We start from the raw sequence: 22,477 nt of genomic DNA, 5'->3' as shown, positions 1-22,477 counted from the left end.
GAGCGAGCCCGGGGCCGCGCTAATGAAGAACCTTTTAATGTTGACCGAACCCCAAGTACAAAACCGAGGCCAATTCTGCTCCCTCCCCGATGCGAGCGTCTCTGCGGCGGTGGCTGCGGCGGGGCTGCGGGTGGCTCCGGGCTCAGCCCATGGCTGCGGAGCGGCGCTGGCGATGGCGGGCGCGTTCGTGCCAATAAATACCAGTGTGAGGGGCGGTGGTGGCCCCGGCGCTGGGCCGGGGGCAGCGGGCGGGGGGGACGGGACATTTTAGCTGATGATCTGCCGGGGCCGGCCGTAGCTCATCCCCGCCTGTGATGCCCCCTTGTTGCTCCCCATCTGTAGGCCGATGACGTTCTTGCCCTCCTTCAGCTGGCTCTCGGTGAACTCCCGCTTGTGCTCCTGCGCTTTCCTATGGGATGGAGGGACAGGACATGCGGCACCCGCACCCCCTGGGTGGCGTTCACCGGGGATGCGTGGCCACCCGCCGTTCCCGCATCCCGGCAGTGGGAAGAGCCCGCTCCAGACTGCCGTGGGGCAGGGGAGTCCCCACGCCCGGCACTGGGCTCCCCCCACACTTACTTCATGAACCAGTTGGGGTCCCCATGGTAGTGCCCGTCGTTCTTGGTGATCGCCAGGCTCCCCAGCGCCATCAGCGTCCTCTGCACCGCTGCCATGTCCTTGGCTGCAATGGATGGAGGGGGTGAGGATGGGCACAGCGCAGCAGCCCCATCCCTCCCCAACCCCGGTTTCCTCACGCACCTTCAAAGAGGTCGACGGTCTGGAACACGTCGGTCTTGACCACGCCGTACTCCTCGGCTGCCTTGAGGAACTGGGCGATCTGCTCCATCTGCTTGAAGACCATGGTAGGGGGGGTGTCGGGGATCTTCACGGGCTTGGAGCCGTCGGGGTAGAGGCTGTTCACCAGCCTGCTGAGGACCTGCGGGCACAGGAGAGCCTGGGGTCGCTGCACTGCGCAGCACCCCCCCCCACCTGCCCCACGGCCCTGCAGCTCCGGCCCCACACTTACGATACCGTTCTTCAGCCAGACCTGGAAGCCCAGGCGGCCCCGCTCGGGGCGCCCCACGGCGGCCCCGCACTGCGCCACGATCCACTCCACCAGCCGCTCCTCCAGCTCGTCGTCGTACTTCTTCTCGATCTTGGACTGCACGTCCCTGCTCATGCCGTACGCCGGGCCCTTGTTCGCCATCGCTGCGGCACGTGGGAGACCTGGTGCAGGGTTGGGGACTGTCGGGATGTGGAGGTGCTGCTGAGACCCCAGCACCTCGGGGCGTCCTCCAATAGCTCTTCCCTTGCCGGCCCAGGTGCCCTCTCCCTGCTCCAAGGCTTCGGATGTCCCCCAGGGCAGCCTCAGCCCAGCCTCAGCCGCCTGCCAGCTCTTGGCACGGGCGCTGCTGGTGTGGCTGCATCCTGCAGCCTGAGCTGTCCCCATGGGGGATGCAGGGTGACCATGGCTGGTGACCGTGGCACAGTGGGGTGGCCCCAGCGCGGTGACTCCAGGCGCCAGGAGGAGCGCAGGCGAGGCAGGATGCGGTGGGAGCCGTGCCCGTGCCCTTGTAAGGACATGCTGTGGGCAGGGAGCGCAGGTAGCTGCAGGGTGCCAGGAGGATGCCAGGCGGGAATGGCGCCGGGAGCCGGGAGCCCAGCCCTCGGTGGCGCTGCCCCGCTCCTCCAGCTCTGCTCCGTGCCTGGAGTTAAGCCTCAGAAGCGGGGCTGTGCCCTTGGGGAGCCGCCGGCTTGGTCCCACATCCGTACCCTGCCCCGGGATGGCTCCCCACGACCGCTGGGGACACTGGATCCTCTGGGATGGCTGAGACCTGGCACAGCTCGGTGCGGCAGAGGATGCTGACCCCGCCTGCTGCCGGCCGTGCGCTGATACCCCATGAGCCCATGGTTTATGTAGGGGTGTTCCGTGAGCCCCACAGGAAGCCAGTGCCCACATCCTGAGCACCAACAGCCACATCCAGCAGGGCCCTGTGCCATGTCCCAGCCCGGCACACGATGATGGTATTTGGGCCCCAGCCTCGCTGGTCACAGCTCCCTCCACCCCATGGCCGTGCCTGCTGGGCACTAGACGCCTGAGAGCCCACCAGCCCAATGCCTATCTCTGGTCCCCAAGCAGAGATATGGGACATACAGCGGTGAGTGGGGTTTGCCATCACCCCCTCCACACTGTTCTGATCCTGCTCTGAGCCCCACACAGCCCCTCCGGCCGCCGTGGGGCTGAGCCTGCCCGATCCACAGCCCCACAGCCCCAATAGCAGCGCGGTGCTGGGGGGCAGGAGCAGCGCTGCAACCCGAGGAGCAGCAGCCGCATGCCCAGAGCTCCATCCCACCGCGGGACCGCGATCCCCATCCCGGCAGCAGCGGCTCCATCCCGGTCACCGGTCCCCATCGCTGCGGTCCCCCCGGGCCCCCCCCGCACACTCACGGGCGGTGCAGTCGGACGCGGGTGCTGCGCGGCGCGGAGCGGGCACTGCGCGCTCGGGAGGGCGGCCCCGCGCTAAAAGCTGGGCGCCGGGACGGTGATGTCAGCGCGGGGGGGGGGGGGGGGGGCTCCCCGGTTCCCCCCGCCCCGGCCCCTCCCGTCCCGGGGGGCGCCGGCCCCGGCACCATATTTGGGGAAAGACTCCGAAAATCGGGGGCTGCGCTTCGCGCCCGCGCATTCCCCGCGTGCCTCTGCGCGGCGCAGCCCGGCCTTCTATAGCCGCGGAGCTGCCGGCGCAGCGCGCTCCCAGCGACCCCCGACGGGCACCGGCACCTTCGCTGCCCCCCCACTGCCCCCCGGTACCCAGGGAGGAGGCAAGAGGCAAAGTGCAGACACTTTAATGCGAGTCCCTTCCCAGCAGACCCACACGTGGAGACGCCACAGCCTCGTCGGGGGGCACACAACGGCTGGCACCCCCCCGGGATGCTGCAGCAGACACCAGTGGGCCCCCCCCCGGCTGCCACTGCCGGGCCCACACCCCCCCCATCCCCACGATTCAGGCACTGAAGAGAGACCCCCACCCGCATGCTGGGGGCACGGGGCTGCTGGCACGGCCCTTACCCAGGGCCCCCGCCCCACACCACGGGCACGGAGCGGCAGCAGCACCTCTGCCAGTGGCACCAGCAGCCCCTAGCCCTGGTTTTGGCTCTGACAGCCTGGGGACGGGCACGGAGAGCCGGGAGGGAGCCGGCGGTGGGGACGAGGCACACCGGGACCCCCGGGGAGGGGGACGGAGTGGCTGGTGGGGCCCGGCTGGACCCTTAGGGCTGCGTTTGGCACAGTCCCGGGGCACGGGTGGCTGCGGACCCCTAGAAGACGTAGATCTTGTCCCGCTGGACACAGTCCAGGTCATCGTCCAGCGTCAGCAGCACCTGCGGAGCGAGGGGACCGGGTGAGGCGGGGGGGGAACCAGGGATGTGGGAGCCGTGCGGCGGCAGCCGGCACCTACCAGGAAGGAGCCGAACATGGCGATGGAGGAGAGGAAGTGCCAGATGTCGTGGTCATCAAAGAAGTCGAGCAGGATGCAGTCGCGGTTGTGCTCCCGGGACTCGGCCGGGGTTTTCTGTTGGGGACAGGGACCCCCATCACCGCGCCGGTCCGCAGCCCCCCACAGCCCCCTGCAGCACCCACCACTCACCTGCCACGTGCTGAGCCCCTGGAAGAAGAAGAAGAGGGCGAAGCCCCAGACCACGGAGGTGCCGATGATGCAGAGCAAGGGGATGAGCTTGATGCGCTCCCCGCTGCGCAGCTGTGGGGCAGGCGGGGTCAGCGTGCAGCAGGGGCTGCGGGGGGCCCGGCCCTGCACTGCCCGCCCCACACAGCGCATTCGCCTCCCACCTTCATGATGATGTAGAAGGCGAAGTAGAGGAGCAGGTTGCAGATGCCGATGGCCAGCAGGTAGGAAGCGAAATCATTGGGGCGGACAATGAGGCCGTAGGCAGCACTGGGGAGGCAGGGACAGGCAGCGGGGTCAGTGCAGCATCGGGGGCCCTGCCTGCCGTGCCCATGCACCCGCTGTCCCCCGGGGACTGCTGCAGCGATGGGGGGCCGGTCATGCTCTGCTCCCCAGGGAGGGGACCGCAGCCAGGGCTCCGTGCTGCAGGATTGGGATGGGGATGGCAGCAGGGATGGGAGTACAGTTTGGGCTGGGAGAAGCGGTGCAGGGTCTGGGGTGTGCCCGGCTCCTCACTCACAGTGACCAGTTGATGATGTTTCCCATGACCAAGAGCACCATCCGGTCCTGCAAAGGGTGCGGAGGGGAGGTGAGGGCGGGCAGGAGGGGTGCAAGGAGGGGTGTCTGCAGGGCTGGGGACCCCGGTGCCAGCACTCACCACGTACATGGGCCCGCTGCACTGCCGGACGCAGTCTGTGTACAGCACGTGCAGGATCCTGCGCAGGATGCCCGAGTCTGCGGGGACAGGGGAGGGAGAAGGAGAAAGAAGAAGGATAAAGACAAGGATAAGGAGAAGGATAAGCTGCCTCCCCCTGCCCCACTTGCAGCAGTGCCCCCGCCTCACCCAGCTTCCAGCGCCCCATGTAGTAGAGCTGTGTGCTCAGCAGCAGCGTGGCCACGATGTGGATGACGGAGAAGACGATCCAGAACACCGTGTTCCCCTTTCCAAAGACCTGTGGGGCGAGCAGACGGTGGGCAATGGGGTGCCCTGACCGGCTGCCCCCCACCCCCCCATAGGCACCCCTGTACTCACCACACCGACCACAGAGAAGAAGATGACGAGGGCCAGGCAGGCGTAGGCGCTGTAGGCGCTGGCGTTGATGTCCGGGTGACGCTTCTGGTACAGCTTCAGCATGCAGAGCCCCGCGATCATGTACATGAAGGAGGTGTCTGCGGGGGCACAGCGGTGAGCAGGGCAGGGGGGGCCCAGCGCAGCAATGGGGGTGACGGGGGGCACCCACCGAACTGGAAGTTGGTGTAGTTGGGGCAGACGTGATAGCAGGCGCTGAGCAGCCCCTCCATCATGAGCGCCGTGCCCATGGCATAGAAGAGCCCGAAGTGCTTGGGGATGCCGCACTCCTGCAGCACGAGGGAAGAGTGGAAGGAATGGGGGCCCTGTGGGGCTGAGGCCCCCCAGCACACAGCCCCGTGGCCACCAGTCCCTTACCAGGGCATAGGCATCGTTGCGCATGAGCGCGCGGTTGTAGTTGATCTCGCGCTGCAGGATGATGAGCAGGAAGAGCAGACCCAGCAGCACGTAGCCCAGGTTGCTGAGGATGTTGTTGAAGGCGCTGGGGGGGGGGGGGGCAATCAGACGTGGGTGCTGCAGAACCCCCTCCCTGTGCACAGGGACCCCCCCAGGTGCCCATCATCACCCCCAAGCCCACCTGAGGTTCCCCAGCGGGTGGGCACAGAGGAAGTTGTAGTAGCAGATGTCCTGGTTGCCGGTGACGTTCACCACCTGCACGCACAGGGAGACGAAGTGGAAGTGGGACGCGGGGATATGGGGGACATCCCCATTGCATCTGGGGTGCACAGTTGGGGGCCGAAGCCCCCAAAAGCCCCATATGCTGCCCCCACGTCCCCACTTACTGTCTGGTAGGTGATGACGAGCTGGATGACGGGGAGGGCATAGAACACCGCGATGGTGGCGATGTTCCTGTAAGAGGCATGGCAAGGTGCCAGGGGGTCCCCAGGCCAGGACCCCGCTCTGTGCCCCCCACCCCACCGACCCCACTCACCAGAAGTAGATCTGGTACTTCTTGCGCAGCACCCGCTTGTCCTTGCGCGCCAGGTCGGCCACGCAGAGGTATTGCTGGAAGGAGAGGTAGGAGGGCTCAGGGGCGCAGTGGGGGGCAGCCGGGGGGCCGGGGCTGTGGGGCAGGACCCACCTTGGTGCGGATCACGTTCTTGTCATAGTCGATGTCAGCCAGGGTGTCGTAATCATCCTCCTCCACCGAGCTGAGCGAGTCCACGCGCGGCCGCCCCACCACGTGCTCCAGCGAGCGCTCCCCTGCGCCGAGCGGGCATCAGCGGTGCCCAATGCACCCGGTGCCACCCCATGCACCCCAATCAGGCACCCAATTAACCTGAGCCCTCCAGCTCGCCCCGCGGCAGGACCCCAGCACTACCCGGGGAGCATCACCCCTTGTCCCCCACGGCTGGGGATGGCTCGGGACCGGAGGACCGTGTTCCCCCCCTGCCCCGGCTCTGCCTGGGGAGGGAGGTGCTTGTGCGTGGGGCAGATTGGGGGTTGATTGGCCCGTCCCTGCCCAGTACCAGCATCTACCCATGGCAATGCTCAGTGGCCTCAGCGGGGTGGAGGGCGTGCGGCGCTTGAACTGCTCCTGCCCTTCAAAGGAAAGCCAGAGTTACCGGAGCAGGAGCCGGGGGAGCCCCAGCGGGGGTCCCGGTGCGCGTCCACCCCGGTGGCACCGGCACAGAGCCCGCTGCGGGCTGGCACGGAGGGGCCGGTACCGCAGGGACCCTTCCCGGGACGTGGAGAGGGGCAGAGGCGGTGCCAGCGGTAGCACAGCAGCAGCAGCTCTGCGGTGGCCATGGCAGGCGCCACGCTGCCGCCCCGGCACTCACCCACGTAGCCATAGGGGACCTCTGCAGAGCACAGGCTGTCCGTGACGCCCTCGGTGCTGCTGGAGGAGCCGTTCCCTGCAAGGACAAGGACAAGGACAAGGACAAGGACGGGACGGGACAGGCAGACAGTCAGGGCCACGCAGGCGGGGAGGCGAGGGGCGGTGTGTGGCGGCGGCACTCACCGAAGGAGCCATAGCCATAGCTGTCGTAGGGAGAATGGCCCAGGAAGGAGTCAGGGATGCTGCGGCCATGCCCTGCAAGAGGGTCCCCATGAGGCTCCAGCAGCTCCCGTGGTGCTGCAGAACCCACAACCCGCAACCAAGGGGGGAGCAGAGGCTGCACCTACCCAGTAGAGATGCTGGGAGTCCCCGGAAAGCGTGGAAGGAAAGAGACAGACTTGGTGAGGTGCCCCAGCCCCAGAGCGGTGGAACCCAGCCCCAGGATGTCCCTGTCCCCCTCACACTGGGATTTGTTCCCCGGAGCTCAGCAGGGCTCGGGGGGCAGCAGGAAACCTCTGCAAGGGCTTTGCATGGGCTCGAGACGGCAAAATAACCGTGACCCACCCCGGTAACCCCTGGTGCTGCGAGCGGCCCCTCACCCGTGTCCAGGCTGGGCGAGTCCATGGCTGCCAGGAGCCCCTTCCTCTTCTGCTGCCTGCCGAGGGAAGCACCGTGAGGAGCCATGGCCGAGGGGCACGGCCTGACCGAGGCCCCGCCATGCACCGGGGGCAGGATGGCTCCCAGGCAGCACCTGGGACACCAGGAGCTCACCGGCAGCTCTCCCAGCAGGCGATGAGCAGCGTGAGCACGTAGAAGGACAGGAAGATGCCCAGGCAGAAGAGCATGCTCCTCACGTAGGCTTCCGCTGCACAGAGCCAGGACAAGCCCTCAGCGGGGACCTGCTGCTGCAGGACCCCATGGACCCCAGCACCCCCAGCCCTGAATGGCCCCTCCACGCTTACAGGTTATGGCGGGCGACACCATCACCTCCAGCGTCTTCTGCCGGTTGTGCTGGTCCACGGGGTCATCTGGAAGAAGGCACGGGCTGGGGGCTCAGCACCCAACTCATGGCGGCAGGGATGCGCTCGCAGTGGGTGCCTCCCCCAGCATACCCGGTAAGGCATCCCTGGAGAGGGGGTAGTAGGGCAGAGCCCCCCCGCACGCCTCGTCCTCCGTCTTCACCACCACCACCACGTAGAAGCTGTTGCTGGGGAAATCCTTCTTCTGCAACAGCCGTCCCAGAGAGGGGTGAGCAGAGCCTGGCTTTGGGGGGCTCGGGGCTGGTACCCCCAGCACCAGGCGGGGGCCAGCACAGCCCCACACTCACCTGCACCGTGATGGCCGCCTTCTTGGTCATGGTCTGGTACATGCCGATGAAGGCCACGTTGTTGTCCAGGTCGTAGACGGGGCACTGAGGGCACAGAGGGATCGTCAGCCCTATCGGGCACCCCGGGTCACCCAGAGAGAAGACCCAGCGCCCAAACCCACCACGACGTCCTGGATGGAGATGACGGAGCAGGGGAAGGCCATGGCCGAGGTCACCTTCACGATCACCGAGTCCACTCCGTCGGGGAACTCGTACTTGAAATACTGGTGGGGGGGAAGAGCCCGTCAGTGCCACGGTGCCTGCGCTCTCCTCCCCACACGCCCCCCCAGCAGCTCCTCCTCACCTGCGGCTGCGCAGCCGTGGCGTTGAAGCTGAACCTCTCGTTAGTCCTGCGGAGAGCACGGCGGGGCTGATGGGTGGTGAGCCTGTGGCCAGTGGCCCTGGCAAGGAGCGGGGCTGGGGACCAGGGCTGCCCTCACCTCAGCACGAAGTTCTCCACGTGGGTGACCCGCAGCTGGTAGGAGGCGTTGAGGGACAGCGTGGACACATCCACGTAGAAGTGCTGGGTCTCCACCTCGGCCTTGGTCTGCGGCTGGCACAGCGTGCGGCTCACCTCCTGGTACGCGTACTTGCGCTGGTACCTGCGCGGGCAGAGCCCTGCTGTGCCTGCGGGATCACTGCCTGCAGCCCGGTCCCCCCCCACCCCCGGACCGTCCAGCCCCTACTCACATCCCTCGGAGGATGAGCGGCACCTGGAAGGACACCACGGCCTCCTTCTGCCTCACCACGAAGAGGACGGGCAAGTCCTTGTGGTCGGAGAGGACGTTCACCGACACCCGCACGCCCTCCGTCTGCGGGGAGGAACACAGGCGCTGGCCTGGACTTTGCTCGGCCCTCGTGGCGCAGCCCGCGTCCCGCGTCCCGTCGGGGGGCCCCGCCGTGGCGCCCCGGAGCTCCTTGGGGGGGGGATGCAGCGGGGCAGGGGCCGCCCCGCCGGCTCACCCTGTTCCTCCGGACGCTGTGGTTGAAGGCGTAGATGTTGAGCAGGTCTGCGTTCACCCAGTCGCTGTAGGTGGTGTTGAAGCGGGCCTCCTTCTCCCTCACCTCGGGGCGGCCGCAGGGCTGGGGCATGGCGGGCGGCAGGGCCAGCAGCGCCCAGGCCAGCAGCGCCCGGGCCAGCGCGGCCGCCCCGGTGCCCGCCATCCCGACAGCATCCCCGGCCGCGCCCGCACCGGCCAAGGTCCGCCGGGGCGGGCCGGGCCGGGTGAGACGGGCCGGGCCGGGGGGGTCAGCCGGGGCGCGCCGGGGAGCGCGGCCCCATGGCGAGCCCCGCCGCTGCCGCTGCGCTGCCGGTGCCGCCGCCGGTGTCGGTGTCAGCGTCCCCGGGCCCGCGCTGAGCCCGGTGCGGATCCGAGCGGCGCCGCGGGCAGAGCCCGGGGATGCCGGTGCCGATGCCGGTGCCGATGCGCGGTGCCCGCGGTGCCCGCGGTGCCGATGCCGGTCCCGGTGCCGGTGTTCACTGCCGGTACTTTCGCTGTCCCCGTTCCGCAGGCGGCTGTAAACACGGCCCGGCGGTGACGTAACGCGCCGTCACCGGTTATAAAGGGCCCGGTCGGGGAAGTGACGCGGCGGCGGCGGCTCCCACCGGGGGAGCGGCAACGGCGGCAGCGCCCGCCCGCCGGGAGCCCGTGTCCTGTGCGGGACCTCACTGCGGGCATCCCTGTCTCAGGGGAGCCCCTGCCCCATACAGGACCCATAGGGGAGCCCTCGCTCCGCTGCAGTGAGCACCCGACGGGCACGGACACCCCCGACCCTCCCCAGAAGGGGCCGACGCCACATCGTGGTCACCGAGCCCCCAGCCGGGAATGGGGCCGCAGGGAACAACCCCCACCCCGCCCCAAAGCCAGCCCCAGCCCGTCCCTGCTGTGCCATGGCCTCGGGTTTGGGGTGCTCCTGTGTTTTCTGTGTCTGGGTTTTCTGGTTTAATACCCCCCCCCCCCAACCCCATCATCTCATAGGAAGCTGTTTTCCAGGCTTGAGGTGACATCCAAGAGCTCCACTGCTGGTTGCCCTCTCCTGTGCAGGACAAACAGAAGCAGACACGAGCACTGCTGCTATTGTGCACTTTATTTCTACAGGTTCTCCTCTCACCGAGGATCCCAAAGCACTTTTCAGACCGTCTGCACGTTGTCTCCGTGCTCCAGGTGGTGACAGCAGATGGAAGGACTTGCTCAGGGACACACGGACACCCGTGTGGGAGTGGGAAGCAGAGCTCACCCCGGCTCCAAAGCTGCTGCTCGAACTGGAGGATCAGCTCTGCAGGGCTGGCTGTGAGTTGGTGTGTGGTGATGGGTGCTCTCTATTAAACCACCGAGGAACCAGACACGGGCTGTGTCCTCCAAGTGTGGGGTGCCTTCACCTGCAGAGCCCTGCTCACAGCTCTGGAAGCAGGGGAAAGGAGAGGGAAAACCAACAAACAAAGGCCCCAGTGGAGCAGGGAAAGGACAGATGTGAAACAAGGAGTGAGGATGGGGGCGGGTGGGACCCCGCAGGGCCCTGGGGGCAGGTTTGGCTGCTCAGCACAGGGCAGCACCTCCCCAGCCCTCAGAAACGAAACACAGGGAGGCACCCACACAGAGAGGGAGGGAGGGAGGGAGGGAGACGCGGGCGCCTGGGCACACACACACACGCTGCGACACGGTGGGGTGAAACACTGACATTTATATCGCGATATGCACTAACAGTGAGCTCTACCAGCCGATGCATTTTGCCAAAGCAGAATCACAACTGTTTTGTCCCGGGGAAGGCTCAGGGTGGCGAGAGGAGAGGGCAGCACCTCCGGGCATGGGCTTTCCTCCTCGTAGGTCCCATCCTGTGGTCATCCTCCCGTCCCCTGGTAAGTTACAAGAGGCTCTTTCTGTCATTTCACTTCCTTTGTTTTATGTCCCTGCTGCAATGAACATGAAACAGACGATGCTCAGCCCCTAAGGAGGAACCTTCTCTACCCGGCTCAGGAGGAAGTGCTGGGTTTTAGCTCGAGAACCCCTCGCTGCCCTCACATAGAAGCCTGCAGCTGGAGTGGGACAGGTTGGGACTGGGCAGCGACAAGCAGAGCTCTGGAGCGAGCTTCGGGAGCAGCACAGCCCCAGCCTGCCTCGTGGGGCAGGACCGGAATCCCTGCTCCACTGCCGAGCTCCCTACTTCCGATCCTGGCAAGCGGAACATCTTTCCTTCATCTGTGTGTAGATCACATATACTGGAAACAAAACACACACTATGCATGCAATCCAGGCAGGAATCCTGCTATGATCAAATCTACAGGAAGAGGGGAAGGTAGCGGGGACAGTCATGTATTCCTTAACGCGAGGTTATAGACGCAGCAAACACCAGCACCCTCCGCTATGAAGAAGGGCAGACAAACTATGTACAGCACCAACGTGCTTCACTGCAGCAGAGCGCAGCAAGCAACCCGGACACCTCAACACCCCTCGTGCCCGACACGCCGTGGAGTGCCTGATACAAAGCCAGTCGTTCCTCTTGGATTTACCTGCCAGGACCCATGGTGGTGGCTCATGGCCGGACACTGCACTGTGAGCCATGGCAAGGTGCATGGCACCAGCTCCGGCAGGTAAGCCAAGGAGGAAGTGACTGGGCTGAAAACAAGTTTCCTGGCAAGTGGAGTTATTTATTCACTGAGGGCTCTGCTGTATGGGTCCAAACCAGCTTCCTTCTGAAAAAAAGAGAACCTTTCACTTGTAAGTAAAAGCTGTTTGCATACAACCGTCAGTGACTACTGCAGCCCTCCTAACAAAAACTAAACCCAAATGCTGCCTGGCCTGGACCCCTGCCCCTGTGGCTGCCTCAGCCAGGAGCAAGGAGCAGTGTCCAGGGCAGGAAAACCTGCACCTCTACTTCACTTGTTACTGCAAGAGGCTGTAGTTGCCTGTAGTTGTTTGTACAAGTAAACCAGAAGCGACAAAGAAATGTACACCTTGGAATCTGTAAAGCTTCAGAGTGCTGCAGGCCTTGGGAGAGGGACAGGGCAATGGATTTCCTTTAGAAATAAAGGATGTAACAGTCATACCTTAAAAAAAGAACAAAAAGGAGCAACGCACAGCACTGTGAGAGCCCCGTGGCACAGGCAGCTTGGAGTGAAAGAAACAGCGGCTCTAGAGCAGCGAGGAAGCAACTGCCCAGTGCAGTGTCACTGGGGGATTAGAATCCTAAAGAGCTACTGTGAAAAGCCAGCAACAACATGGGGCAGAGCACAGGGCAGCAGCAGCAGCACCACAGCCACATGGCACAGGGAGGGAAGGAAAAGTGACCTGGTGGAAACAGCACAAGGGCAAGCGATGGAGTGAGCCGCTTGCTCCTGTGCACTTCCCAGTTCCAGCTTCATGCTGCTTCAGGGAGAAGGAGTGAGAAAGCAACACGTGTCATTAACCCCCAACCAAAAAAAGCTTCCAAAGGTGGGACCGAGTTTGGGAAAATGCATCTGTTCTGGCTTTGCAAGTGGAATGTGATTCTTGGTCAGCGCTAACACAGAGCACGACGCCTACAGCCGGGAGCCGAGCGTGGCCACGGGGGTTCTAGGACAACCACAGAGCAACAAGACATGAGAGGGGCACAGAGTGACAGTCCTGTTCTCCTTGTGAATGAGGAATGGTTTAAAAGTAAAACTCTTCATCAGCTACTTTCCTCCTGCAATAAAAGCAACCCAGCCGGCCCTCATCTGTACAAGACCAGTTAAACATCAGCCTTCCCCCTCAAAACACTAGGTACGGACATCCGGTAACATTCTACAATGGAAAGTGCTTTAAGAAAGAAGGATTCTGTAGTGCCAGTGACAGAACTGATCTGATGGGCTGGGTGATGCTGTCGATGCCGGGAGCTCAGGCCAGGGCAGCTCGTTTCTCCTCGGGGGTCTCCTCCAGCAGCTGCATGATCAGTTCGTGGAGGGGTTTGCAGATCTTTGCGTAGCCCCCTCCCGTGAGGTGCAGGAAATCAAACATGTCGTGGTAGGAGATGGTGCCATCCGAGTGCACGAAGCCGGCGTCCACATCCAGGAGCTGCACGTTGCACAGTTTGGGGAGCGAGGCTTTCAGCAGGTGGTTCACCTTGGCATTCTTCTGCCGCAGCGGGTTTGGCTTCTCTCCACGAGGTAGCAGGCCCTGGCATAGGGAGGAGGCAAAAAAGAGCTTCATAAACCCTGCTGGCATAACACTGCCCGCTTCCCCTTCTGATCCAGGCTGCGACAAGAGGGATCCCTCCCTTCAATCAGGCTCGGTCCATCCAGACCCAATATGAAACACAACTGAGGGAGGCAGGTGAGCCGTGGGCACCCCTTTTCGCTTCACAGGACTTCTTCGACAATGCTTCTAAGCAGGGCAGGAGTACCACTAAGGGGGAGGATTCCACCCGTCCCAGAAGGAGGAGTGCTGCACAGCCAAGGGAGCAAAGGGAGCACAGAGCGGGGCAGGTAAACACCCGCTCGTCCCAGCACCGATCACCCATCCCATCCCTCCGAGTATCACAGAGGGAGAGCACAGAGGACACGTGGCTCCCCTGGGCAGTTTGTTTTCCAGCTCTAGGAGGCATCCCAGCCCAGAGACGTACCAGCACAATGACTTTGGCCTGTGGCTGCTGGGTGTTGATCAGGCGCACGATGGCCTCGATCCCTCCTGCTACTTCTTCTGCTGTGTTTTCGTGGTTATTTGTTCCAACCCAAACAACAATGACCTACAAGGAGAAAAAGCGTTTGCAGCCTGTCCACAGCCACTTGTCTTGGGCTCGTGACCCTGAAAGCCTGAACAAACACCATCTCTGACAGCGAGCGACGCAGAGAGTCAGCCTGGAGCCTGCACCCATGCTGCAAGAGGCCTTCAGCACTCGGGTGTGCCCGCTTCTGAGGAGCTTGCAGTGACTGCAGCTGATCCTCACCACAAGTCCTGGCCATCTCCACTAACTCCTCATCAAATCCTGCCCCATCCTCTTCTAGAGGCTAAGAACACATCTCAGACCTGGGAGGCACAGTGCAATGCCAACCAACACCCAGCTATGGGAAACCATGTTCACCTCTACTAGGAGGTCGCCTCCATTTACTGATGCCATTCAGCAGTGTACACCTCACCTACAGCCCTGCTCCCAAACAGTTCTGGTTTAGCCCAGCACACTGCAACACCTGAGATGTGCTCAGTGCCAATGGCTGCTCAAACAGAAAGCTCTGCTAACAGCTCACTCGGTTCTGCACCCCTCAAGCACTGAAGTCTTGTCTAAGCACAGCGCTCCCGGCTTTGGGTTCTGCGTGTACCTTGGGTTTAATGTTCTCCAGTTCACCGTTCTTCAGTCTCCATAGGACATGGCCTGTGGTGTCTCCACCGATTCCAAAGTTCAGTGCATGAAGGGGTGAGAAGAGCTCCCGCCAGATCTGCAAGCAGAAACCAATTTGTGTTTGCACTGTCCTCGTTGTGAAAGGAATGCACTGCACTGACCAGGGATGGCTCTGAGGAGGAGCCACGAGCCTTCCTCCGGACACTCACTTTCACAAAGGGCTTACTTGGGGTCTGCAGGGGATGGAGGTGCTGCTGTTGAGCACCCAGTCCTGGCACAGAGGAAGGGGAAGCTCTCTCGAGCAGCTCCTCAGAGACACAGAGTGCTGGGTCTGTCATGGAGCTTTAGAAGAAAGCCAGTGTGCCAGCAGCACCGCAAGCACTTGAGGGTTAAATGTGTTCTGGCCATGCAAGGTACAACTACAGAGATCCAATGGTGCCCCTGGGAGTTTGGATCTGAGACTCAAGGAACTAGGAAGGGGCTGTGTGTCCAAGCGGAATCAGTCACTACCAGCTTCAGAGCATGACTGCAAACAGCCTACAGAGGCTTCGTACCAGCAGTGGGAAGGGCAGGGAGCTGGGCAGGATGAATGGGAGAGGACACTCCGTTCACAACGAAGGACCTGTCTGCATCACACAGGATCATCGGTGACCAGCTTAGAGAAACACTGGAATCCGTGCCCCCACATCCCCCTTTCTTTAGCAATACCTCATACTGCTGCAGCAGCTGCACCATGGAGTCCCCCACGAAGAGCACATCGGGCTCCTTGTCTTTGCAGTCCGAGACAAACCTGTTGTGCTGGTGAAAGAGGTCAACAAGGTTAGCTCAGCGGGCTGACGTTCCTCATGGGATTCCCTGCTGCGGGGCAGAGGGGGGCTCCCCAAACCCCCCCAGCACTCTCAGGTGTGAGAAGAGCAGCATCTCTGTGTGCTACCCATATGTAAGCTGTGAGCCTGCCAGGCACCCATCAGACCCCATAACTGCAGATCAGAGACGTCAACGGTCAGGCAGTGCCGTGAGCATCCTCTGGCTGCTTGTCCCTGCTGCACAATGGATGGGTGGTCCAGCCCCTGCCTTGGCTATTTCCAGTCACTCCCTCACACAGATGCCCACTGGGAAGTGCTGCTCTGCACTCCGGATTGAGGACTGAGGGTTCAGTCCCTCCGGGGGCCTCCCCGTCCCGGCCTTACCTGTGACATCCACCGGTCATCCCCCTGAACGTCCTCTGCGGCGTGCGGCACCGCTGCCGGGTTCGAGTCCCCCTGGCTCATCCTGTTCCTGTGGGGAGAACGGGTCAGCCCAGCTGCTCCCAGCACCACGGGGAGGCCTGGCCGGGCGGGTGGGCGGGCTCTTCACCCTCATTGTGGCCATTCCACACCTACCCCTGCACAAAGCCCGTTTATTCTGCACCCAACCCTTGCTGCTGAAGCCACGTCCCGCAGTGACGGACAAAGAGCGGCTGATCCGGAGCCCGCTCTGCAGGGCCGATTAACGCGCTCATACCCAGCTTAGAGCCGCTGAGCCCCGCGGAGCAGCCGGATCATCCGCCTCCAGGGCACAGCGCGCCGCAGCGGCGCTGATCCCGAGGGATCACCACCGAGGAGCGCATCCCTCAGCGGGCTGCTGCCTCAGCGAGGCCGGCACGGGGCGAGCGGAGCTCCCCGCGGCCCCACCGGAGCTGACAGCTCCCAGTGGGCCGCGATCACCGCGGGGCCGGGCCCATGGGCACGGCGGCGCCTCCCTCCCGCCCCTCCGCCCCTCCGCCCCCCGCAGCCCGGCGCGGCCCCGCCACTCACGGCCGCTGCGGCTCGCCCCTCGACTCCATGGCACCTCCCTGCCCTCGGCCCGGGCTGCACCGCGCCTGCGCGCCCGCCGCTTCCGCTTCCGCCGCTGCTCGCAGGCCAATCGCCGCTCCGCGCCGCCGGAAGTCCTGCCCGGAGCTCGGGTCCGGGGTAGCCTTTAGGTGGCGCCCGGGATGCGGCGGGCCCGCGATGACGTCATTGTCCGGGACATGACGTCAAGCTGCCGCCGGTGAGGTGACGTCACCTGAGGGGGGTGTGTGTGTGTCCGTTCCCCGTTCCCCTCTTCCCGGCGTTTTAGCCCCAAAATCTTGGCACGGCTCCCCCGCGCCACAAGGGGGCGCCATGCGCTGCCCGCACCCGCCAATCGGGGCCCGTTACGGCAGCGCTGGCGTCATTAGCCCCGCCTCCCCCCGCGGTTGCCGTGGCAACCCCCCCCCCCGCGGATGAGCTCACGCGGTGCCGCAGCCCCGCGGGGGGGGGGTTTGCTCCTCGCTACAAGATGGCGGCGGCGGCGGCTGCAGCGGCGGCGGCGGCGAGCGGCGCGGGGGGGCCCCCTCCGGCCCCGCGGCTGTCCCCGGCCCCGCCGCCCCCGCGGCCCCCCGGGCCCGCCCGCATCGGCTACTACGAGGTGGAGCGCACCATCGGCAAGGGCAACTTCGCCGTGGTGAAGCTGGCCACGCACCTGGTGACCCGCGCCAAGGTGAGCGGCCTGCGGGCCGGGCCCCGCCGCGCTGCCGGCACCGCACCGCACCGGCCCGCTCGGGGCCGGGCCGCCGGGCCGCGGGCAGCGCTGACAGCGGGCCCCGCCGCCGCTGCGGCCTGTGCCGGCCGCGGTCCCGCTGCGGGCGGAGGGAGCGCGGCCTGCGCCGGGTCCCGGTACGGGCGGTGGGACCCGCGCCGTGGTTCGGTTGTGCCTCCCTTGGAGGGGGTCTGCTCGGCTGCGGGCTCCTCCGGCAGCGGTGGAGGTGGGAATGGGGCTGGGAGCGGGCAGGACCTGGGGAGCCCTATTGCCGTGCACCAGGGGCACGTTGGAGCCGTGGCTGTGCCCGGGTAGCCGGTGCAGCGGCTTGAGGGGCTGTTACAGATCAGTTACACTGGGCAGCTCTGGCCACAGCTGGGTTGTATTCGCCTGCCTGACCCCTGGTTCTGTGCCTTCAGGTGGCCACTGCTTCCCCCGTGGTAACGCTGAGCTTGACTGATGGAGACGAAGGTGAAGAGGTCAGGGAGAGCGATCCCTTTGAGCCGGGATTGCTCGTCCGGCTGCGGGTTGTGATCCTGTTCCCCTCCACCTTCGCAGAGTCAAGGTTGCCTTTGAGCGGTGCTTTGCAGAACACCGGAGCAGGGGCTCGTTTACGCATGGGAACAGTTGGGCTCCCTGTCAGTGGCAAAACGCACCCACCCCTTGTCTGGAAAGCGTGGTCTGGGGCTTCGGGGATGCTCCAGAGGAGCCTGAGCGAGGCGAGCCTGTGCTGGGCTCTGGGCAGCAGCTCAGCTCAGCTCCGTTCCCGAGGGGGGGTGGAGGCTCCGGAGCCCCTGCCCCTGAGCCTGGCGGAGCGCGAGCGTTACTGCAGCGGGGGGGCTGCGTGCGCGCACGTTCCCCTGCGCTGCTGCGGGAGGAGGTCCCCGGGAATACCTGTGCCGGAGCAGCTGCCCCGGCTCCGGAGCCTGCGCTGCGGCTGAAACTTGACCTGGAAGCGTTCGGAGCTCCGAGGTCGGGTTTCCTCTCAAATCCCAGCCCGTGAGGAGGAGCGTGAGCGCAGGGATTGGGTTTGCCTGGCAGCCCCGAGTGCGGGTCTTGCAGTGCTTTTCCTTCTGATGCGGCTGTCACTGTGGGCTCTGCGAGAGGAGTGGGGAAGGGGAGAGGTGCTGCGTGCTCTGGTGCTGCTGTTGGTGAGGTTAGAGATGGGTATCGGTGCGAGGCTCTTTGGAATGGCAGCAGGAGTACCCGGTAATGCTGCCACGAGCTTGTTTTCATCACGGTGATACCCGTAAGGGTTTGACCTGATAGAAACGACTGAGAAGGCAGCAAAGCCTTGGCAGAACGCTCTGTTCAGTGATGTAGAAGAGTTCTCTGGTCACTGAAGGGGAGCGTGGCCCAGCGCTGAGCCTGCTGGCAGCCCCTGCCCACAGGTGAGCTCTGCTGCTCGGATCTGCTTGGGCAGCACTCGGATGTAGCCACAAATCCCTGCACAGCCCTGACCCCGGGTCACACCTCTTGGAGAGGAGCTGGTTTGTATTCCCTTTGCCTTAGAAAAGTGAAGCAGGGACTGGTTTGGTGGCTGCTCCCTTATGGAATGCCTGGGGTTTCCAGGTGTCCTCCTCCCATAGAGGAGGACTGCGTGTGCTGTGTGTGCCTGGCACATCGTGCTGACACAGGATGTTGCAGTGTGCATGTAACTGGATGTGGGTCAGCAGTGTTAGGATGCTAAGGAAAGGGAATGTTAATGATCCTAAAGGGCAGGAGGCCTGTATTCATCATTGTCTGTGCTGGAACTGCTGGAACAGGGGAGGGAGCAGTCAACAATTTACGTATTAACCGAGCTGGCAATTTACATTCAGTGCCTGGCAATGCAGAGTCGGAGCCTTGTGCTCCGAGAGCTGCTCTAGTGTGAGGCAGGAGCTGGGGCTGCTTCTCCAGCTGGGGGTGATGAATGGATTGCGCACCTGCGGGACATCTCCTGCAGCTCTCCTGTCTGTCCCTGCCTCTGCAGCTTCCACAAGAAACCCTTCCTTGTGGCTGTTTGAAAAACCTCCTGAGTGACCCCAATGAGCTGTTTTCCACATGAATTCCATGTATAAGTCACTCAAGTGGCTTCTTGGAATCCCAGCTCTGTTCAGGTGCTGGAGCTGGTTTTAATGCCACATTTATCATAAGGGCTGGTCAGTGGATGTTGACGGAGAGGACTGTCTGCGGTCCTTGTATTCTTTGGATGATGTGTCTCAGACTTAACTGCTGGGGATGAGGAGGGAGGAGAGGGGCAAAGCAAGGAGCAGGTTTGACCGCTTGTATGTAACCACATCTGTGTAAGGGGCTACCTGGAGCTGTCTTACTGGGTAGGAACCCAAACCTGTGATGGTGTAGCCCTTGGCAGCACACAGCCCCTCTTGCACCATCACATCCACCAGAGGAAGGTGAGGATGAAGCTGATTGTTTCTAGGTTTTTAAGGAACTGAAGCCTTTTCTGGAGAACAGGAGGAATCTCTGCTGTTGCTGCAAGAGGCTGTTCCCTTCCATGCCAGAGCTGGCCTAGGTTCTGTGGCTTCTCTTTGGGTGAGCTGGAGTCAGTCACAACAGTCTGCACTGGGATCGTTGGAGGTGGGCTCTGTGGCACTAAAACCAGGTACAGATCCTGGCAGCCTCATGGATAGTCAGGCTTTGCTGCTCCGGGAGGAATGGGGCTCAGATTGGCACATGGTGGTGGCTGCCCTGCCCTGCTCTGCCCATCTCTGCCAGGCAGCAGCACGGCTCCGGGGCGAGCACAGCAAACACCCCAGGTCGCTGTGTGCTGCTCTCACAGGCTCTCGTGAGGACCTGGTCAGTGCTGGGCTAGTAAGGAGCCATGGGAGGGCCACATGGCCCCTGTCTTAATCCTTCTGCTGTTCTTCTCCAGTGTGTGCTGGTGCCTCACCTGTCCTGCTTCTGTTTCCCTTGGCTGGTGTCTCTTGGCAGGTGTCCTGCAAGGCTTTGGGGGTGCTGTGGAGGCGTATGAGGGCTTCCAGAGCCCGTGTTCTCCTTTGCCTTTGGAGGAGGGCTCTCCCTAGAAGGCAGTCAGGAAATAGCAGTATGTTGCTGGGAGACTGGGCTCCTTGCGCATTGGAGGCTCTGGGAGCAGCAGCAGCAGCTGAACTCCTTTGTCCCCGTGTCCTCTGGCTGGGTCATGTATCGCTTGTGCCATTGCTATGGCAATGTGCTGCCAGCAGCTTGCCCCTTCGCACTCCCTCAGGACCACTGCGTAACACCAAAGGAAGGCTTTAGGAAGTTGCCAGCAGAGCAGGAGGTGCAGTTTGTAGTGGAAGTGCTCCCCAGCTGAAGGGATCCTTGTGGGAGTTGTCACTTCCCCTTGTAAGTGTGTTGGGTGCTGTTGTGTCAGTCCCATTGCCTGTGTGGCACAAGCAAGATGCTGCCTTCAGCTGAAGGAGCGCAAGGAAGAGTTAAATTGGCTCAAGTGTCTCCCTTTGGAGCTTAAGCAGAGCAATTTGGAGCTTCTCTAGTTAAGCCATTGCAGTGTTTATTACAGATGGGGCCTTTCTGCTGATCCCGGTCCAGGGGTTTAATGTGCTGCATTAACACTTAAATGAAGAAACCGCTGGCGGGTGATTCATTACTGCTCATTATGTGTCTTTTTCGAGTAACTCTGACCCCAGTGTCTCTAGTTGAGGCTAAACCTCGCCCTCTCTGCTAAATGGCCATCAAAGGGGCTCCATAAAAAGGGAATTATGTGGCTTCAGCCAAGTTTCAAAGTAGTCGAATCATCCGAACCCACACAAACAAACTCCCACAGCCGGTGGAGCTGAGAATAGAGCAGTGTCTGCTGCGTGTGGGGCACGAGGGGCACTGGGCAGAGAGCTGGGGCAGCCCCAGCATCTGCCTCCGGGCTGGAGCCCATCCTGCTGCGAGCCCATCAGCACCAGCCCTTGCTGCCTGTAACCTCTGCTTGGGGGTGGATGGAGGGACGGCGCAGATGCTGGTGTTGTGTCACGCAGAGGATGGCTGCTCGGGGATGGAGAGTCCCACTGGAAGGGATCTGAATGACACTGCTGAAGGGCTTCAAGGCCCTGAAAGCACCCGTGGATTTGTGCAGCAGGAGGGAGGGCGGGTTTGGGGCAGGGTTTTCCTTACCCAGACCAAGGCTCTCTCAGCCTGTGCTTATTCTTTGGACTTTCTGCTCTGTCTCTTCCTGGAGAGGCTCTACCCCTGCAGGGAATGAGTGCAGGAATACCTGTGTAATGTGGACAGAGGCATAACAGCGATGGGGCTGTGAAAGCCGTGGCCATGGGTTGCACTGTGAGGCTCAGGAGTATGCTCTCATTCAGGCTCAAGTGAATGTCAGAGGTTTTCTGCCTGCGTTGGGCTCATGGGTTAGTTCCAGCCCCATGTTTCTGGCCCCTCTCAGGGCACCCTGGCTTTCAAGCCCTGAGGCTTCTTGCTGCTGGGTGAAAGCAGCTGAATGGAGCTGATGAGGCTTCACCTAAAAACTAATTGGAGTGTTTCACAACATCTGAGGCTTTTTAATGGAAGGAGTAAGTTGACAAGTTGTATGTAATTGTGTGTGAAGTCTGATCAGATAACGGGCTGAAGTGCAGCCCTCATCCTAATGGGAAGCTGGTTCCCAGCCCTGGGATGGGAGGATGCAGCCTGCTCAGCTCTTGCGCTGCGCTCTCAGAAGTCTGGAGCTGGTGTGCAGGTTCCCTCTGTGAGGGTGGTGTGTGAGAGCTGTGCACAGGTCTGTACATACCATGTACAGATGGTACCGTGGGCAGTACCATGCAGAAAGAGGCACTGATCTCTAACCTGTCTGGCTACCTTTGCACTGAAGGAGTTAGGGTTTCTTTTGCTGATCCCCGTGGTGGTGTGAGCGTGTATCGGTGGCTGAGCAGCAGCTGAAGATGGAAAGCATCCCTCTTCCTGCTTAGTCTTTGCTCTCCAGGTGTGCTGGTGGGAAACCCTTGGCTGTAATCTCACAAGTGGCTCTGTCAGGGTTATCAGCCAGGGCTAGTGCCACTGATGGGCTCCTGACAGCACATGTTGTTGTGGTTATTGTACAGCTGAGCTGGCACAACTGGTCCTTTGCACACCTCAACTGTCATGAAGCAAATAGAGCTGTTACCAGTAACCATTAAGGAGCATGTTCCTGGCTGCCCAAAGCCCGTCTGTGCTCGTGCATCTCCAGCGTCTGACACAGCAAGATGGTTGTCAGTGATGCAGCAACTGTTGGTTTTCAAGTTCCTGCTCATTGGAAACCAGTAGAAGTCATTCTGCTTCCCTCTCTGCAAGGATCTGAATAGCTGGCTTCTGTGGAGGTGGTTTTTCACCTGAGCTGCTTTGGGAAGTGTCCGATGGAAACCCCAAAGACTTTTCCTTTCTGCTGCTGCGCTCTGTTAGAACCCAGACATGGAGCTGGTGGCGGGTGTGCTGCAGGGGGGTGCTGGGTGCCCTGGCTTGATGCTGGGCTTCGTGGGGAAGCCTGTGCTTAGTCAGAACAAGATGTGAACAGCTTCTCATCCCAGCACACAGTAAAAAGACAAGCAAAGACTGACTAGGGGTGGTTTCCCACTCAGGCACTTCTGCACTTTGAGTCATTCGCTGGGCAGCGTGGCCTCGAGCTCCAGTTCCCATTGTATGGGTGTGTGTGTTGGTCCCAGTTTGGTACCACAGACAAACCTGGGTTGTTGCTGTCACCACGGAGACAGTTGGATGTGAAGCTGGCCGCTCCTTTGTGCGAGCCTAAAGGAAATGGTGATGGTTCA

General features: G+C 62.6%; 4 protein-coding genes across 12 annotated transcripts in view; 1 reads left to right on the top strand and 3 right to left on the bottom strand.

The window, feature by feature from the left end:
* Positions 1-20: 20 nt before the first annotated feature.
* Positions 21-22,099, bottom strand: TAGLN (transgelin). Its single transcript, XM_061478006.1, has 6 exons — positions 22,096-22,099; positions 2,450-2,470; positions 1,028-1,227; positions 760-937; positions 580-682; positions 21-409 (listed from the first exon to the last, which is right to left on the bottom strand). The coding sequence occupies exons 3-6, from the start codon at positions 1,205-1,207 to the stop codon at positions 268-270; spliced, it is 603 nt and encodes a 200-aa protein (XP_061333990.1). The 5' UTR covers positions 1,208-1,227; positions 2,450-2,470; positions 22,096-22,099; the 3' UTR covers positions 21-267.
* SIDT2 (SID1 transmembrane family member 2) lies at positions 2,829-9,334 on the bottom strand. Of its 5 annotated transcripts, XM_061478000.1 has the most exons (28): positions 8,880-9,113; positions 8,607-8,728; positions 8,357-8,518; positions 8,221-8,266; positions 8,039-8,140; positions 7,878-7,961; positions 7,663-7,774; positions 7,513-7,578; positions 7,322-7,415; positions 7,150-7,205; positions 6,898-6,909; positions 6,734-6,805; positions 6,552-6,626; positions 6,250-6,312; positions 5,852-5,973; positions 5,702-5,775; positions 5,553-5,619; positions 5,348-5,421; positions 5,128-5,251; positions 4,922-5,039; positions 4,714-4,850; positions 4,525-4,633; positions 4,339-4,415; positions 4,201-4,247; positions 3,845-3,950; positions 3,645-3,755; positions 3,456-3,569; positions 2,829-3,378 (listed from the first exon to the last, which is right to left on the bottom strand). In XM_061478000.1, exons 1-28 carry the CDS (start codon positions 9,078-9,080, stop codon positions 3,316-3,318), a joined length of 2,610 nt encoding a protein of 869 aa, XP_061333984.1. In that variant the 5' UTR covers positions 9,081-9,113; the 3' UTR covers positions 2,829-3,315. The 5 variants fall into 5 exon arrangements, with proteins under 5 accessions (XP_061333984.1, XP_061333986.1, XP_061333985.1 ...); XM_061478002.1 differs by lacking the exon at positions 6,250-6,312 and having other exon boundaries at positions 8,880-9,334; XM_061478001.1 differs by lacking the exon at positions 6,898-6,909 and having other exon boundaries at positions 8,880-9,334.
* Positions 10,579-16,156, bottom strand: PAFAH1B2 (platelet activating factor acetylhydrolase 1b catalytic subunit 2). Its single transcript, XM_061478005.1, has 6 exons — positions 16,004-16,156; positions 15,398-15,485; positions 14,916-15,005; positions 14,188-14,304; positions 13,494-13,616; positions 10,579-13,048 (listed from the first exon to the last, which is right to left on the bottom strand). The coding sequence occupies exons 1-6, from the start codon at positions 16,030-16,032 to the stop codon at positions 12,770-12,772; spliced, it is 726 nt and encodes a 241-aa protein (XP_061333989.1). The 5' UTR covers positions 16,033-16,156; the 3' UTR covers positions 10,579-12,769.
* Positions 16,543-22,477, top strand: part of SIK3 (SIK family kinase 3) — a 55,440-nt gene continuing 49,505 nt past the window's right edge. For all 5 annotated transcript variants that reach the window (XM_061477999.1, XM_061477994.1, XM_061477998.1 and 2 more), the window contains exon 1: positions 16,543-16,709. The gene's annotated coding sequence lies outside the window, so the exon portion shown is untranslated. The remainder of the gene's footprint in view (positions 16,710-22,477) is intronic.

The sequence above is a fragment of the Pezoporus flaviventris genome, unplaced genomic scaffold, assembly GCF_033815535.1.
Source record: "Pezoporus flaviventris isolate CSIRO_AGI_PZ_B2104156 unplaced genomic scaffold, CSIRO_AGI_Pfla_v1 ptg000113l, whole genome shotgun sequence".
Taxonomy (NCBI): Eukaryota; Metazoa; Chordata; class Aves; order Psittaciformes; family Psittacidae; genus Pezoporus; species Pezoporus flaviventris.
This window is presented reverse-complemented; position numbering and strand designations above follow the sequence as displayed.

Excerpts from the sequence above, each read along its gene's own strand:
- PAFAH1B2 (XM_061478005.1), bottom strand. The coding sequence starts at position 16,032 with ATGGAGTCGAGGGGCGAGCCGCAGCGGCC. Across the intron at positions 13,617-14,187 it reads TGGAGAACATTAAACCCAAG|GTCATTGTTGTTTGGGTTGG; the intron begins GTACACGCAGAA and ends TTCTCCTTGTAG. Across the intron at positions 13,049-13,493 it reads AGGCCAAAGTCATTGTGCTG|GGCCTGCTACCTCGTGGAGA; the intron begins GTACGTCTCTGG and ends TCCCTATGCCAG.
- TAGLN (XM_061478006.1), bottom strand. The coding sequence starts at position 1,207 with ATGGCGAACAAGGGCCCGGCGTACGGCATGAGCAGGGACGTGCAGTCC. Across the intron at positions 683-759 it reads GACCGTCGACCTCTTTGAAG|CCAAGGACATGGCAGCGGTG; the intron begins GTGCGTGAGGAA and ends CATCCATTGCAG. Across the intron at positions 410-579 it reads GACCCCAACTGGTTCATGAA|GAAAGCGCAGGAGCACAAGC; the intron begins GTAAGTGTGGGG and ends TCCATCCCATAG.
- SIDT2 (XM_061478000.1), bottom strand. The coding sequence starts at position 9,080 with ATGGCGGGCACCGGGGCGGCCGCGCTGGCCCGGGCGCTGCTGGCCTGG. Across the intron at positions 7,416-7,512 it reads GGTGTCGCCCGCCATAACCT|CGGAAGCCTACGTGAGGAGC; the intron begins GTAAGCGTGGAG and ends GGCTCTGTGCAG. Across the intron at positions 3,756-3,844 it reads CCTTCTACATCATCATGAAG|CTGCGCAGCGGGGAGCGCAT; the intron begins GTGGGAGGCGAA and ends CCTGCCCCACAG.